At 38.3% G+C, this 16,052-nt stretch overlaps 2 protein-coding genes across 2 annotated transcripts; both read left to right on the forward strand.

The window, feature by feature from the left end:
- Positions 1-11,764: 11,764 nt before the first annotated feature.
- ATC70_012585 (uncharacterized protein) lies at positions 11,765-14,270 on the forward strand (the record flags this gene model as incomplete). The annotated part of the gene is made up of 6 exons (XM_064831756.1): positions 11,765-11,903; positions 11,957-12,001; positions 12,057-13,255; positions 13,309-13,659; positions 13,717-14,073; positions 14,136-14,270. 6 exons carry the CDS (start codon positions 11,765-11,767, stop codon positions 14,268-14,270), a joined length of 2,226 nt encoding a protein of 741 aa, XP_064678036.1.
- Positions 14,271-15,023: 753 nt separating this feature from the next.
- On the forward strand, positions 15,024-16,033 carry ATC70_012586 (uncharacterized protein; the record flags this gene model as incomplete). The annotated part of the gene is made up of 2 exons (XM_064831757.1): positions 15,024-15,216; positions 15,276-16,033. The coding sequence occupies 2 exons, from the start codon at positions 15,024-15,026 to the stop codon at positions 16,031-16,033; spliced, it is 951 nt and encodes a 316-aa protein (XP_064678037.1).
- Between the last annotated feature and the right edge of the window lie 19 nt (positions 16,034-16,052).

The following is a 16,052-nucleotide window of genomic DNA, read 5'->3' on the forward strand; positions in this document are numbered from 1 at the left end:
GTTCACGTTGGTTGGTTGACATGCTCAACCCTCCACACTCCCCTCTCACGCTGTAAATATCATACTATAACTTTCTCCATGCCGGCTAAACCTAGATAGATAGTCAACACGGAGTGATGTCGAGACATTTCCATCATGAATGGCTGCTGTCAGCATTTGCTTGTCTGATGTCAACATGTATTACTCGGTCTCCAACGATGTTTAGTCATTGATTAGGCAATTTTCGTGTTTCTCGCAAATGACAGGTACCTGCATTTCGATGGAACATTATCTGGCCAGTTTTAAGATTTGGGTTTATGTGATTTACTAAGCAATGTGTCTCGAGGTTAATCATCCCAATATTTCACAGCGCATATTAATGTATTTTATGCATTTTGCTAATGGCTCTGGAGCCTGTTGACAAGGAGAAAAAAGATATTTACATAAAAACCGGTATAATTGCTATTTAGAAACGATTTGAAATGCAATTAGCTGCTCTAATGTAGCGTATCCTGGATAATCTTTCGTTTAGTGTATAAAATTGATAATGAAAACGGACACTCTTGTCATATTTTGAATGCATGTATGCGACGTATGAATGATATGCCTGTCCTTGAAGCGGATTAGCTTGATCCGTTTTGATGGCTTCATTTTCCTCATTAGCGCAACTTTCGTATATGAAATCGTATAGCGGCTGTTAAGGCAAAACTTAGTTCCTGAATTCAAATTCACTTTGTTGCCTTAGCAACATTTGAGACATGCTCCTGGATACTCAAGGACCTGCTGCAGCGATCTTCGATGCTTTCTTAAATATAACTACTATGTACATCAAGCGGTATTCAAGTAATGAAATCAAGACATCTTTCTCCCCTTCTTGCCCCTCTTTCCTTTTCACCACTTCTGTATCCCCCTTTAAACTTTAAAAAACTGGGCCTGTTGCAAAACCCGAAATTTGGTAGTAATTTCCTAATTGTGCTCACTGTTTACGTATTTTACTGCATTCAATCAGGCCACTTTAATCAAGCTGTGTATTGAAGGGTACGTTTAAAAAAACATTTTTCATTCCTTAGTGTAACAAAGTTGATATATTTGGTAAATTGAATGCTTGAAGATATCTTGGAGAAACCTTCTTTATTCGTTCATTTTGAAAGATGATACGATGGTTTGGTTTACCTATTAAAATTCCTTCTTTATTGAAGACCTCCATTAAAAAAACTTTTGCATTGCATATTTGCAATCTCCAAGTAGCCAGCTAACGTCAATGGCATCTCATAAACTTGAAAGCATGATCCAAGACATGGCATGAAATTTTATTTATAGATATGCTTTTTTTTCCCTGGTATATAGAAAAAACGCAATCATTTGCAATTACAAATTGTACTCACCTAGATCTGTACAACATGTTACATTGAATTAATACAGATAGATGTAGCATATAGCCGTCGGAGCAGAACAGGAGCAGATAATTTAGCCCAGTGGCAAAAGCTGTGGCATTTTCCTTAGATTTAAGATCTCGTATCGGTTCGAGAAACACTATAAGATATAGCATGAGCTCACGCACCATGTGGAATTTATCATCTGAAATGATTTGGCCTTTAATTACTGTAAAATCCAAAGCAGGAGGTTGAATTTATGTGCAACATTATCCGCTACACTGTTATTAAAAGCAAGTTTTCCTCGCTCTCACTTTCTCAATTCAATTCCAATGCACAGTATAGGCCCTATGTCTATACATCATACGTACTAATCTTGACAACACTAGTGCTATCAGGCACCAAAATTTATCAAAATGCAGTTGATAGTTGTATATGGTGAATAGGTCGTGTTTGAGGCACAAACTTGATGGGAAGCTGTATTACAAACAATGACACTACCAACACACAACAAGTATTAGGCACTCAAATACAAACTTGTGTAATTACCATCGTAGCACCTGAATAAACACCAAATATGCATCTCTGTCTGTTCGTAATTGTATCTGTAATCCCATGCGTAATTTCATATATGTTGGCGTGAGACATTGCACTAATTTTAAGCGAATTGCAAACAATGTGAGCCCAACCATATAAGATGGCTAGACCAGAAGACAGCCGATAAAAGCATAATGTATTGGCGCAATAAACATTGAGCATGAATCATTTTTGGTTGCGTTCAGTTTTTACAATGAGCGCCTAAGCGAACACAATAGGATAGTGTCTTCACTTCCGGCTATAGCTATCTATAGTTCGGCGAGTCGGCCAAGAACTGTCTGCTTATATAGAGTTCTTACAAATTAAACAATGGACTATATTATGGAGATCAGAAATTCTATATCGAATGCCAGCAGAGAAGTTATCCAGAACAATAAAACGATGCAAAACAATGCTTATTCGCAACATGAAATCTTAGGCAAACGAATTGGCTGAACACTGTTTTGAGACACACTTTAAAAGAAATGAACTTTCTTTCAGGTTGTTGGTATTCCTTTAATAATGCCATTTTGTGAATGTGCAATAAATGAGATGTAGTGGATAAGTACGTGAGAACGAATGTAGTGTTTTATTCATTATAAGTTAAATGGGGAGAGTAGGATTAAGGGTGAATGCCTAATGGTATTGATATCGAGTATAGTATATGGATTGCTTACACAGCAGTCTAGAATGATGTTCCCATGTTAAATTTCAGTATCAATCCTCACTTATGCTAATTGATAATTATTTCAGATATAGATAATTAGTCTATATATCTCCAATTACTCTTGGCAAAACTAATCATTTATGTTCTTTACCTGCCGTTATTCTTTGACTTATAGAAAATAGCTTACTGAAATCCAAGCTTTTATCATAATTCTAATCTAATAAAAAATAAGGTGCAGACCATTGGTGGGCTCAACCGCAAATTCTTATAACGCTTCCATAGTTACTCACAGCTATGTGATCTATCAGAATTACAGCACCCGCATCTAGCAGTGGATTGACAGACGATTGTATTTTGAATGCCTATGAAGTGCCAACAATGAAGCATAATCATATTATAATAAATGTTCAGTCCCTGATACTTTTACAACCTTAATATGGAAACTGAATTGTCAGGCATATGTCAGGCATGGCTCATATACGATCAAAGATCTTATAGTAAATCAGTATCAATCAACAAATAAGTTTCTTCTAACATTTTAGCTATTATTATTAATTTTGCAATATTAGCCAAAGGTCTGCGGCAGCGCGAGCCACTTGAACGCAGGTTAATCTCCACCAAAGCGAAGCATAAGTCATGAAATCAACCGAAGAGTCGAAATGCTCATCGTAACGTAAGGAATTTATGGTCCCTACTAGACACTTTCGAAGCCTCAAAAAGGAAACAATCTGATGTAATAAGTATTATGATAGACTGGCGTTAACAAATATAAAGTCCAAGGAAAATAGCATGATTAAAGGCAATGCTATGTAATTTGCCATCTACTTTCCATACGATTCAAAAGCATCTATTACTGTATTGCCTTCATGATGGAAAGGGCACTGAGTTTGCCAGCCAGCCCCACCAGCCGAAATTAATCCAAATCCAGACTAATAGTCTGTTACAGATTGGCCAAACCTTGATAATTTTCGACTCGATTAGCTTTTTTTCAGATTCGACTACATAAAATATGATAAACATCATATGCTTCTCTAAGCTGCCCGTGGTGGTAGGGCGAAGTGGCTAAGCATCCAACATGCCATCTGAATGATCCTGGTTCAAATCTCGGTGAATGCATTTTTGGTGATTATTTTGACATAGTACTGATGTCCTCGTTTGGTGTTTTGTGCTCTTATCCAGTATCCGTATTTTGACGATTCGCATGATTGTATTGGCTCTAGGTGTCGCACCTGATTAATAGTAGATTTCTTTCCCAACTTAGTTCTTATTCCCCATCATTGCAGACATTGGGTCCACCAACAGCCTTTTCTTTCCCTCAGTATGGCATTTTAAGGACTTAAAATAAAAACTGGAGCTCGTCTCCCCTACAAAAAAAATGCCTCTCTAAACTTTCTTGGAGTGCTTTTCAAGGCGCATCCAATGGTGCCAAGTAAGATAAATGTTTTAAATAAACTTATTGAGGAATTTATGAAAATATGAAAAGAGGTTTCTGGCCAAAATTTCAAAATTTTACATATTAAAATCCCAAAAAAATGTTTTTAGGGATTGCGTTAGATCGATAGAAACATTTTGATTCAAGATATACTATAGCAAAAGTCTTCGTTATCAATGTGAAAAAAGCGATCGTTTGATTTTCGATGAAAACCATGAGGGGTACCTCTTGCTTTTTGGTCGATTTTCGGTTATGTTTTTTTGATCCCCAAAAAGTTGAGCAAAGGTGTCAGGAAGTAAGCGTTGGATGAGAGTAATCTTTTGATGCCATTCTGACCACCTAAAACGGCTTTGAACGCGAGAAAACGCAGCTCAAATGTACTCAAATTTTGCTGTATTAGGCACACTCTTGGCTAAAAAGGGATAATATCTGTATGATACTTGTCCGTGTATGAAGTAGTTACGTGTATAAGGGTGTAGAGCATCACATAAGAATCAGGTCCACAGATAATATGAAGGATTTTCATGTGTAAGTAGAGGGTCAACATAAAAGTAATAGTATTTTGATAAGATACGCTAGGGTAATCGGTAGCGCGAGCTGCCGCTGCGCAGGTTGATTTTCACCGAAGCGAAGCAAAGGTAGAGAGCAATCCAAAGTATAGACACTCGTAAGGAAATTATTGTTATGTCAAAATACAATGTAAAATTGAATCTGCCAAAGAATTACACTTTTATTGAGAATGCATCCCAAGGATGCATTTATATACTTTTCATTATGCTAGGGTTTACAGCATAATGATGAACTATAATACAAATAGGTTTACTATCTACCCAACAATTGATTTGTAAATCATGATTAGCATGATTTAACCAAAGGACCTAAGAATAGCCTAAAACCTTTAGTGTGAGGCCTTGCTATAACATTTGATATAACAATAATAATAGAGAATCAGTGTTTCGGCACTATTGACAGTAAAGCTTCTAATGCAATCAGGCTTCCTTTCTATCAACTAAACTTTGCTCTTTCTTGTATGTTTGCTCTACAAAATGAGACCTTGTTTGGATACCTACTGCGATGCTTTTGTTCAGAAATCGGTTTCTTAGCTGCCAAATCTAAAGTGTATCATGGCAAAAATACGTCTTTCTTCAATAACAATAGCAGAGAAGCATCCATACGGTGCTCAAGTCTATGGAGTATATCCAGGGCGTACATTGACTAATGTTGGTTAACGTACAACAGAAAACTTATATGTGTTACTATACTATAGTCAAAAATAGCGTTTGAGCGATTGATTTTGGATTATCTGCCTTTCGGTAGTGCAGCTTTGTAAATTCGATTTCAGTACAGCTTCCAGATGTCGACTCTTTTATCGCAGAGTTTCTAGGTATTATGAATCTCTGTTCAATCGATTTTGATACATGATTTTGTTGCTTGTTCCCCATATTGTGCTGAAACCCACTCAGCGTGTCTAGTACTACTATCAGCCATTTCTCCTTGCGGATCATGAGTGTTGTCTAACATTGTAGATAGACTTTCAGTCTGGCTTTCTGGATAGATATGGTATTTCTGTTGTGGAAGACCATCAAAAGTGCCTTGCTGACCTAACGAGCGTTTTGTTCAATCCGAGCAAGTTTTTAAATTCAAGTTTGCATAATATCATTGACGTTCAAGTCTTCAAATTACTGTAGTAATAGCGCATTTCAAACAGAAAGATTTATGCCTCAGAATTACAATAAAAGCATCTATCACGTAAGACTTGTGCTTTGTACAATGCTGAATATTTAAATTATCAAGTAGAAATGTGATTTACTTACTGGTTTGGCAATGCAACCTACAACACCTTACTTATAGGTCAAATTCTGTCTAAATCTAACCGTTTTCAAACACAAATAGCTCATGCCGCAAAGCGTTTTGGGCGCTTGGAGTAGCACCAAACGGCTCCCCTTGGTTGCGCTTTACTTGCTGATGCTTTATCTCAAAATTCTTTAAGTTATTGCAAATCCATGAAGATTTTCGTTTTTTCATGAGTAATAGCAAGGGAAAATTCTTGAAAATCAAACGATCGCGTTTTTCAATCCAAAAACGAAGACTTTCTCTAAGATACATATGAGATCAAATTGATCGTAGAGATGGAATGCAACATTGGAAACTCTTTCTGTGAGACTTTCATATACTAAATTTTGACATATTCACAGAAAACCTGTTTTCATAATTTTGCAAATTGCTCATTATTTTTGGTCTGAAAGCTGAAAGCAATCAGCGACATTCGATGCGGCTTCTTTTGTCCTCTAAAGATGTATTAGAAAGTTGGATGTGACAAAGACAGTTTTCATAGTCAAATTTAGCAAAAACATTTAAAGGATGTGAGATCAAATCAAGTTTGAACACGAAAATACTACTGCACAATTTCAAATTAAAATGCCGCAATTACGGCTGCTACGGTACAAGGCTGAGACTAAATTTACTGGTCGTGACGTCGGATAGGGTGCCCTCTCATTTTTCCATTCCTGAGTTTTTTTTTTACACTTTTTGCAAAACGCGTTTTAGTATCAAACCATGGTGGTTTTGGACATCGTTTGATTGATAATAACACTCTAGCTTCCGATAACTCTGTCTTGTACTGTTGGGAGAACTTGATACCGCTTCTTTGAAGTGGAATATGGTAGGTACCATTCGATAACGAGCACTGGAAGGCGTAGAATTAATACTAATTGAGTTTGTTTATTAGGTTTTAATAATTTTTTGCTTGTTTGAGTGAATGCTGCTGCTATTACTTCTCTGGTATTTCTGCTGTCTGCGTCTTTGGTTTATCATGTCTGGTGGTTGCTTCTTTGGTCTTTGTCTATTCTCTGCTGGTGTCGTTCGTTCTTTGGTTTGTCTATGGTACTGGTGTTACTACTACTGCTGCTATATGGTTTTTCCTGATCTACTGTGTTTGGTGCATGCTCTTTCTCTGGTGTCGCTCGTTCTTTGGTTTTTTCTATGGTGCTGATGTTGCTGCTGCTGCTGCTGCTGCTGCTGCAAATGTAGCCTTTCCTGGTCTACTGTCTTCGGTGCATGATTGTCCTCTGGTCTATCTCTGGTGATTGCTTCTTTGGTCTTTGTCTGGTCTCTGGTGTGGTCCATTTTTTGGTTTTTCTATGGTGCTGGTGTTGCTGGTGTTGCTGCTGTTGCTGCTGTTGCTGCTGTTGCTGCTGCTAATATGGTCTTTCCTGATCTACTGTGTATGGTGCATTTTCGCTCTCTGGTCTATATCCGGTGATTGCGTATACTCTGGTCTATCTACGGTGGTGGTAAGTAGTAAGTATCTTCTTTCTTCTGGCTGCAATGATATAAGACTTCTTTGAACGATTGTATTATTGCTTCCTTTCTCATGATAATGCATTTTATCATGATGTTTACTTTGTTGCGTTTTTCTTCTTCTTTTGTTGGTTGTGTTGCTTTACATCCGACTATTACCATGCTGCATGTTGCTCGTGTATGCATTTTTATTGCAACAACAACGAGCTGTTATTAACGTCTCTGATGTTGTATTTTTTATGCTTTTCTTTGACTCACATTGTGTGAGTATCCCTTTTTTGCCTACGTACTACTATACTCCTATATTAGTATGTTCTTTTCTTCTTTCTATTATTATTATGTTTCTTTGAAGCATACCTTTTTTTACGTTGTGTGGATGTGCCTATCCCTGAAGCTCAACAACACTCTGTCCGAGGCTAGGAGGTGGATAGGCTGCCTCCACTTGGTTATTGCTACTTACTTTAGTGATGATTGAGGGTCTCAATGCCTGAATTTAAAGCTAGGTGGTGTAAGTAAGGCATGCTCTAGCACCTGGGGGAAATTTGATGATAGCTACAGCTATATTGCTATATATTGCGGAGCTTAAAATTTTGCCTCACATCAAAACAGGGGGAAACCCTCGCAAAATTTTTTTTAGGTCAGCGGAGTTTTCAAACGATTTGATTGGCTCAGGGGTTGAGGCATCAAAGGATTATAACTAGCCGATTTCCTATTAGTCTGTTATTTATCATGATATTATGTCTGTAATAAAAGGTTAACCAAATGAATACAATAGAAGTCCTTCTTTATTTAAAGCTATAAAATAAGATGCAATCATTTGATCTAGTATGCATTATACGGTGGTATGTGAGGGATGTTCTTTAAACTTGATATTATATGGGGGGAGGAAAGTCATAAAGGTAGAGTGGTACACTACTACCTTAAGTATTAACAGGAGAACCTAATAATACCAGATGCCCCGCCAAACATACGTTGTTAATGGTTAGTATCCAACATGTTCCAATGTAATGGGTTGCCATCTTTCACGTCATATTAAAGATCTCACACGTACAAAAGTATTTTTTCTCGAGATTTGGGCCATCCAGAATCAAATTTTAGACTATTATTTATGTCAGATCTTTGAAAATAGCATGTTGGTACAACCAAATTTTGCGAAAAGAAGGATGGAGGAGGAGGAGAATTAATTATTGAAATTTAGATTGGACGAGTAGTAGTTGGTAAGAAATAATAGAGAAAATTTGAGTAATGAGGAGGTAGATATATAAGAATCAGATAATTACCAGCAATTGGGAGTAATAGATTGGCAGATGAGGTGTTGCAAAATAATGAATTGAAAATGGCTTGGTGATGTCTTGCTTCGTTGTAGTATGGCAAAGGTTTGAAGCAGCTCTGCAGCGCATTTTAGCAAAAGGGAGGGAATTAGTTTTTTACGGCTCATGTTGATGTTGGAGATTTATATATCAGAGCAATTATATGCCTACATTGAGGGGCTGCTAAACACCACCGTATGAATGGATTTTCAGTCGCTACAAGTAAATATAAAGAAAACAGCCAGTGTTTCGACACTATTATTAGTACAATTACGCATGCCAATTCAACCAGGCTTCATTTCTATTATCAACTGAATTTTGCTCCTTGTGTTTGCTCTACAAAATGAGACCTTGCTCGGATACGTACTGCGATGTTTTCGTTCAGAGATCGATTTTGTAGCTGCCAAATCTGAAGTGCACCATGGCAAAAATACGTCTTTCTTCAGTAATAATAGCACAAAAGCGTCTATACGTTGCATAACTCTATAAAATAAATCCAGGGCGTGTATTGACTAATGTTGGTTAACACACAACAGAAAACCTATATACACCATTACTGTACCAAAAGTTATTAGCGTTTGAGCGATCGTTTTTCGGCAAATTGGCAGGGTTTGACCTATTGGGTGCTGTAAATCCATGAAAAATACGCTAAAGAAGAGAATAAAGTCTCAAACGATAGGTAGTTTTCAAGTTTTTACAATGATTATTTCCATAGGCAAGTTAGTACAGATTTAATTTTTGCTTTCTTTTGAAAACTCTCATAGTTTTCGATAAACAGGCTTGTCTGAATAGAAGCTGTAGATAACTATCAAGAGTGGTACCATTCGATGCGCATTTCAATTCTGTACAAGCTAATAATATGGACTGGGGACAGTGGTTACTATGAAAATGTCTATGATACAGTTCATATCTGAGAGCCAAACGTATTATACGTTGCTTAAGATACGATAAGGATTGAGCATAAGCAGCGACGGGTAGTATATTGGGATGTCTATATTGAGACATTGCAAAGGGGCATGAGCGATGCCATCAAATGACTAATCTATATCCTGGTTCCTGTAGTAGTGTTGTAGCCTATAATATTTTGTCCCTGAAGGCAGATTCCATTTCTGACAAATGCTCTTCTGTCAAATCTACTATGAAGAGCATTCGATTTTAGATCTTCATCTTTGTTCGTTCCTAACTGGTGGTCGATGAGCTTTCACACAGCAAATTTTCGCTAACTGGTTCAAGGTGTATAGTACAATCGCCTCTCATTCAAGCTTGGATTAACATAATAAACATAGTCAGTTCTAACTGTATTTTCTCTGTCTGTATTTCGTTATTCTAAGCAGAAAAAATGCCGATAAAATGCTATAGCTGATTACTATCAATATGATTTTCGTGGACAACAATGCAATGCGTTACTAAAAGCGAGAGTCTTTACGAGCTACTGTGGTAACTAATAGAAGGGTCAATACGTCTATTACAGTAATGCTATTCTCTACTGTAATTAATCGCGTTTGTGAGCAGTAGTTATATTCTAACACAGAGAATACATCACGAAGTTATATGATAGTATTAAAAAGAGGGGATCTAGCACAGTAGAACGAAACATAAAATATAATCAGGTTTTGTCTAGAGCATCTTCTAATAGCTAATTAATGGATCTGCTACTTGTACATAAGTGGCATTATCTAGGGAGGGTATTAAATGATTTTCCCAACGTGGATATCTAAAACCTTTAAACTAGTCGTACCTTTGTTGCTACTAGTAGAATCAAGCAATTATCCAAAGGATAATATACATATTGTTAGAGTCCACAAAAGATGTTATCGTACATTATGGCGACAGCAGTTAATTTGATGAATACGGAGCACGACGATTTTTAGTATCAATATGTGAGGCTTTGCATGGTACAATAGGGAATCAAAATCAAGTTTATTTACAATATCTTGTCTGACGATAACCTGTTATGTCTTATTGAAGCATTGTGTGTCATTTTGCCTACTTGAGCCTTGTATAAAACATTCGTATCGGCAGTAAATATCTCATCTTTCTAAGATGCCTAGTAGCTCATTAGCATTACTCATGAATGCTACGATTAGAGCAACGATGGGAATTGAGGTTTATTAAACAAAGTGCGCATTTTTGAATCTAAAGCAGTTCCGTGTAACAAAATTCATGATGATGTCGAGAATATGTGTACATAAATGGTAGAAAATACTTATTTGGTGATCTTTTTACTTTTATACCAATCAATATAGGGTTGAGGCCCTGCTTCGCTGTAAAAATCAGCAGCAATTTGCTCATAAAGAATGGGAGAAGGTCTAAAGATGTTGATGCTCTAAATACCATAAAGCGATATAGTAATGTGGGCTTTTATGTACTTGCCTACCGGCGATTTGCAATCGTCATCCAATGCAGTAGTTGGAAGGACAATGATGGCCCTTAAAACCATTGATATAATATGAGAGCTAGCATTTATTATTTGATGGTTTGCATAGCATGCGCATGATACAAATTATGATGCGTCAATTCATGGCGTATGAAGGCGGAACTTGCTCTGATTCATATGGAATCCCAATGGCACAGCCAATGAACACGTTCACCTATTTTACACTATACGCATAAAAGCGAGTGGAGCCAAAGGGTAGCCTGAATGTTTCTATTTATACCAAGCAAATCGCCACATGGTGCTATTTGTAACGTATGCAGGAATCTGCAGAAAAGAAAGAGGTTTATCCCAAGCTAACTACAAATATTGTAGGTTTGAGTGTACCGTGATCCAAACAGGGCTTTGTTGTATTTTGTTTGCTGTGATTCCATCAAGACAATGAAATGATTGCCAAAGAAAACACCATCCTATACCCGGGTCTTGATACGACATTTGATATGAAAAGCAACGTTTAGGGAGTGGCATGTAAAATACGGGGAATAATAGCATGTCGAGTTATTTTAGGGGGGGAGATTCACGTTTGAGTCATTGAACTTATTATAAAGAATAGAGAGAATGAAACGAATTTTATGCAACTACTTTATTCGCCAAGGCTTTCCTGCTTTTGTATAAAAACCAGGATTTTCCTCTATAGATTTCCTCATCAATACCCTTTTTATCTTTTTCTTACACATTAAAAGATAAGATAGAATGGCAACAAACTCCCTTACCAGTAGTACTACCAATTCAACACCATGCTCCACACTAGCATGTACCACACTTGCTAATGCTATTCTTGGTGATCTTGACCTCAATGTGGATCCATGCTCTGACTTTTACCAATACACTTGTAAGTGTTTCCTGTTTGCTGGATCATTGTGTGCTAACATCTGTTCAATCTAGGTGGAAGTTGGCTTGCAAAAACCACGATTCCTGACGACAAAGTTTGTAGGTCTACCCATCAGCGACGGATACATGTTGGTATACTCATTACTTTAAACAGCTACAGGAGCATTGGAGAAAGCCAATGATGTCAATACAGAAATCATGCGATCCATCTTGGAGGGAACATACGACGACGTGTATGCCAATCTTGCTGGCTCAGATGAAGGCTTCCACACACAAGATCAGCAAGATGCTGACAAGGAAAACTTCGATACCATGCAGAAATACTATAAAGTGTGTTTGAATGAGAACCGCATCGATTCGTTAGGGCCTACTCCCATTTATCAGGATGTTGCTAATTTAGAAAATGTGCTGTTCCCGGTCGAGAATGATATGCAAATTTTTTCCAACAAGACTACACCATTGCTCAGCCAAACATTGGCTAAACTGAATCAGCTTTCCATCGCTGCACTCAATGTATTTTACATCAACCCTGACGACAAACTTCCAAACATCAATGCCATTCTGGTGGATCAAGTCTCGCTTGGATTGCCCTCAAAGGAGTACTACGAAGTCCCAGAGACATTGGCCAAATACAAGACTGGTTTGAACGATATTCTGACAAAGACTATTGGCACCTATTCCAATCACACGGAGGATGCCAAGTTGCGTGATACGGAAAGCAAAAAGTCCAACTTTACAAGATGGTCCAGCGAGAAAATTGCAGCTGCTGTGGATAGATTCATTGACTTTGAGACTAAATTGGCCAACATATCCCTTAAGGGCGAGGAAATGCGTGATCCTGTCAAGCTGTATAATCCTATCAAAGTGTCTGATTTCCAAGCAAACAACTCATATATTGACTGGACTTCTCTCATCGCAGCTCTCGTTCCCAGCAGCGTTCAACCACCCGACAGTGTTGTCATTCGAGCCACGCCCTACTTTGAAAGGCTCAATGAGTTACTCTCTAGCGGCAATGTCACTGAAAGGACCCTGCAAGAATACTGTATCATCACATTTGTCACTAAAAAAATTTACGCCTTGGACAGCACATCGCGTGAAGCCTCTCGAAAGATGGAGGGTGAGATTTCCAGTGGTACAACAGCAGAGCGTCCTCGTTGGGAAACTTGCACCAACTATGTCAGTAATGCCATCTCGAATTCCATGGCCAGACTCTATGTTCTCAAAAAATTTGGCGGTGAAGCAGAGCGTAAAAAGGTGGAAACCTTTTTGACCAACATTCATGAAACCTGGCTGGATCGTTTGACTGAAATTGACTGGCTTGATAATCAAACTAGAGCCAAAGCTATTGAAAAAGTGTGTATAGGTCAATGTGCTGTTGCAACTGTCAAACTCACTAGTCTATGTAGGTGAATTTGATTAAGCACCAGGTTGCTTACAGTATTGTGTCTCCTGATTTGAGACAGCCCAATGCTATCAAAGAGTACAATGATGGAATTTACATCAATGAAACTAGCTTCTACGATACGGAAGACATCCTCACCACTTGGTACACAAGAAAGCTCTGGGAGAAGGCTGGACAACCCGTCGACCATGATGAATGGCTCATGTCTCCTCAAACCGTGAATGCCTATTATTCTCCCAACAGCAACCAAATAGCCCTGTTGGCAGGCGTCTTAGTTAACCCACTCTACAACACTACACAGCCGGAATACTTGAACTATGGTGGCATTGGTATGGTTGCTGGCCACGAAATCACTGTAAGTTATTACATTCTCGTGCTCTGCATTTGTAAATTCACTCAAATATATGCTTAGCATGCTTTTGATAGCATTGGCAGAAAATACGATGGCAAAGGTATATTGACTGATTGGTGGACAAATGCCACTGCTGCCCAATTTGAAGAAAAGACGAAATGCTTTATTGATCAATACTCTAAATTCACTGTTTCTGGACCCAATAACTCAACTCTTTATGTTAATGGCTTGTTGACTCTGAGTGAAAACTTGGCTGACAATGGTGGCGCATCTATTGCGCTGACTGCCTACAAGAAACTTGCTAAACAAGAGCAGGCATTACCAGGATTGGAGAAATTGTCACCTGAGGCTCTATTTTTCGTCAATCTGGGCCGTTCTTGGTGCAGCAAGCAAAGAGACGAAATTGCTCAACAATCAGTAAGCTGATGATGATAGTGTGATCCGTGATGGAATAGGTTCTAACTATGCTTGTATTGTAGATTTACGTAGATGTACATTCACCCACCACTGCTCGCGTCAATGGCATTGTGCAAAATAGTGCTGAATTTGCAAAGGCATTCAATTGTCCTGCTGGTAGCCCAATGAACCCACAGAACAAGTGTACCATGTGGTAAATTAGCGCCTTTGATTTGTATTTTGATTTGAATTATAATAATAAACGCACACTATGACCCAATAAACCTGATTTTACTCGATTCTGACTAATTAATATGTTGCGCAAAACGGAGCGCATTGACCTCTCGCTATTTGCACTTATATATTGGAATCTGCTGCATGAATGGTTCAGTTACTATATAGCTGGTTCTGACAAGATACACTTTGTGATCAAGCCCAAAAGAAATTCATTAATTCTAGGTTAACTTACCCATCAATGTATCTGCATATATATATATATATATATATAATGATGCCATCAAGTAATCATCCAATTCCTCTTTTAAACCTGTGAAATGATATATGCAATCAATGGACAGACAGCCAATAAAATAAGGAGGCGTTGGTTGCCTCTTGATCATTGACGTTTTGTCTTCAAAGAATTATATATATATATAGCGTTCATTGGGTGTGTAGCATCTTTTCCATTGATGGATTTCTGTCACCCTTTTTATTCATGGATTTAATCACTGTGAACTCATCATGAAATGCCACACTTTGTGTAGTATTGGATCTTGCTATCAACTTGATTCTTGATTGAATTTTTCGATTACGGAGCAAAGCAGAAGAGAGAGAGAGAGAGAGAGTTGGCAAAATGTCTTGACAAATGGCGATGTAAACACTTTCACCTGATTTTCCATCACTTCATCTCCATTCAGCGACTATAAAAGAGCTACATTCTCACTTTTAAAAGCAAACAATCCTCTGTTGACATGTCCAATATATATCAGAGCGTGCAAGAGTCCAATAAAGCAGAAGAGGAGAAGAAGCATCCCGAATGTCGTTATGGGCATCCATCAACAAGCATAGATATTCCATTATCAAACAATAGCAAGGATCTCTTTTTCAAACAAATGTCACCACAATACCAAGAATTTTATAGCGACATCTTGAGTTTTACCAGTGGTATTGCTCCTATATACAAAGAAGTCGCAACATCTACTAACATCACTGCCTATCTGTAGAGAGTAGTTTGATGGATGCGTATCCAATGGATCATGCCTCAATCAACAGCAACAGTTCTGCCCGAGATCAAGTCGATCCGATGAATGATCCTCAGTTTATGGCATTTCTGGTTTCCTTGTCCACCAATGAGCAACCCGTCAGAGCATCACCACGGGGCCCTTCCACGTTCTTCGCACCTGATAGCAATCAACCAAAAGAAGCTGAGGCGACCACAGAAGAAGCAGAGGAAAGCGGATCCAAAGACACCATGAATAGGCAAGCCAAGGATAGGAAAGTCATCAGGAAGAAAGTCTCCAAATCCAACACTCGATTAGGGCAATGCGAGCATCCCAAGCACAGTTTGTATCGACAAGAAAAATACATTTTATCAACACACGGTGTCCTGCCCAGCGATGATGTATCCTCTGCCACATCACTTCAATCCCTGCCAAGACGAGGAAGACCACCTAAAGGATCCAAATCAAGCGAGTTTGTCTATTCCACATCACCCATCTCTACTTTTGCAGATGAAGACGTGGTGAATTCTGCCTCATCGTCTTCACCAACAACACAGCCATCATCGTCCACTATCCATGTGCCCTGTTACCCCATGGTAGAACTCACTGTCAGACCATTGCCAAAGCGATTGGAAGCGGTCGTAGGTAGAGCAAACATCAAGGTGTGCTTGACATGTCTTAAAAGATCAGATATGGATCCTGCTTATCTGCAGGATGCAGCCTATGTTGGGCCCCAAACATTGGCAAGAAGAAAGAAATAAAGCCGTTTTGTGTTTATTT

The sequence above is a fragment of the Mucor velutinosus genome (genome assembly GCF_035048745.1).
Source record: "Mucor velutinosus strain NIH1002 chromosome Unknown tig00001569, whole genome shotgun sequence".
In the NCBI taxonomy this organism is placed as follows: domain Eukaryota; kingdom Fungi; phylum Mucoromycota; class Mucoromycetes; order Mucorales; family Mucoraceae; genus Mucor; species Mucor velutinosus.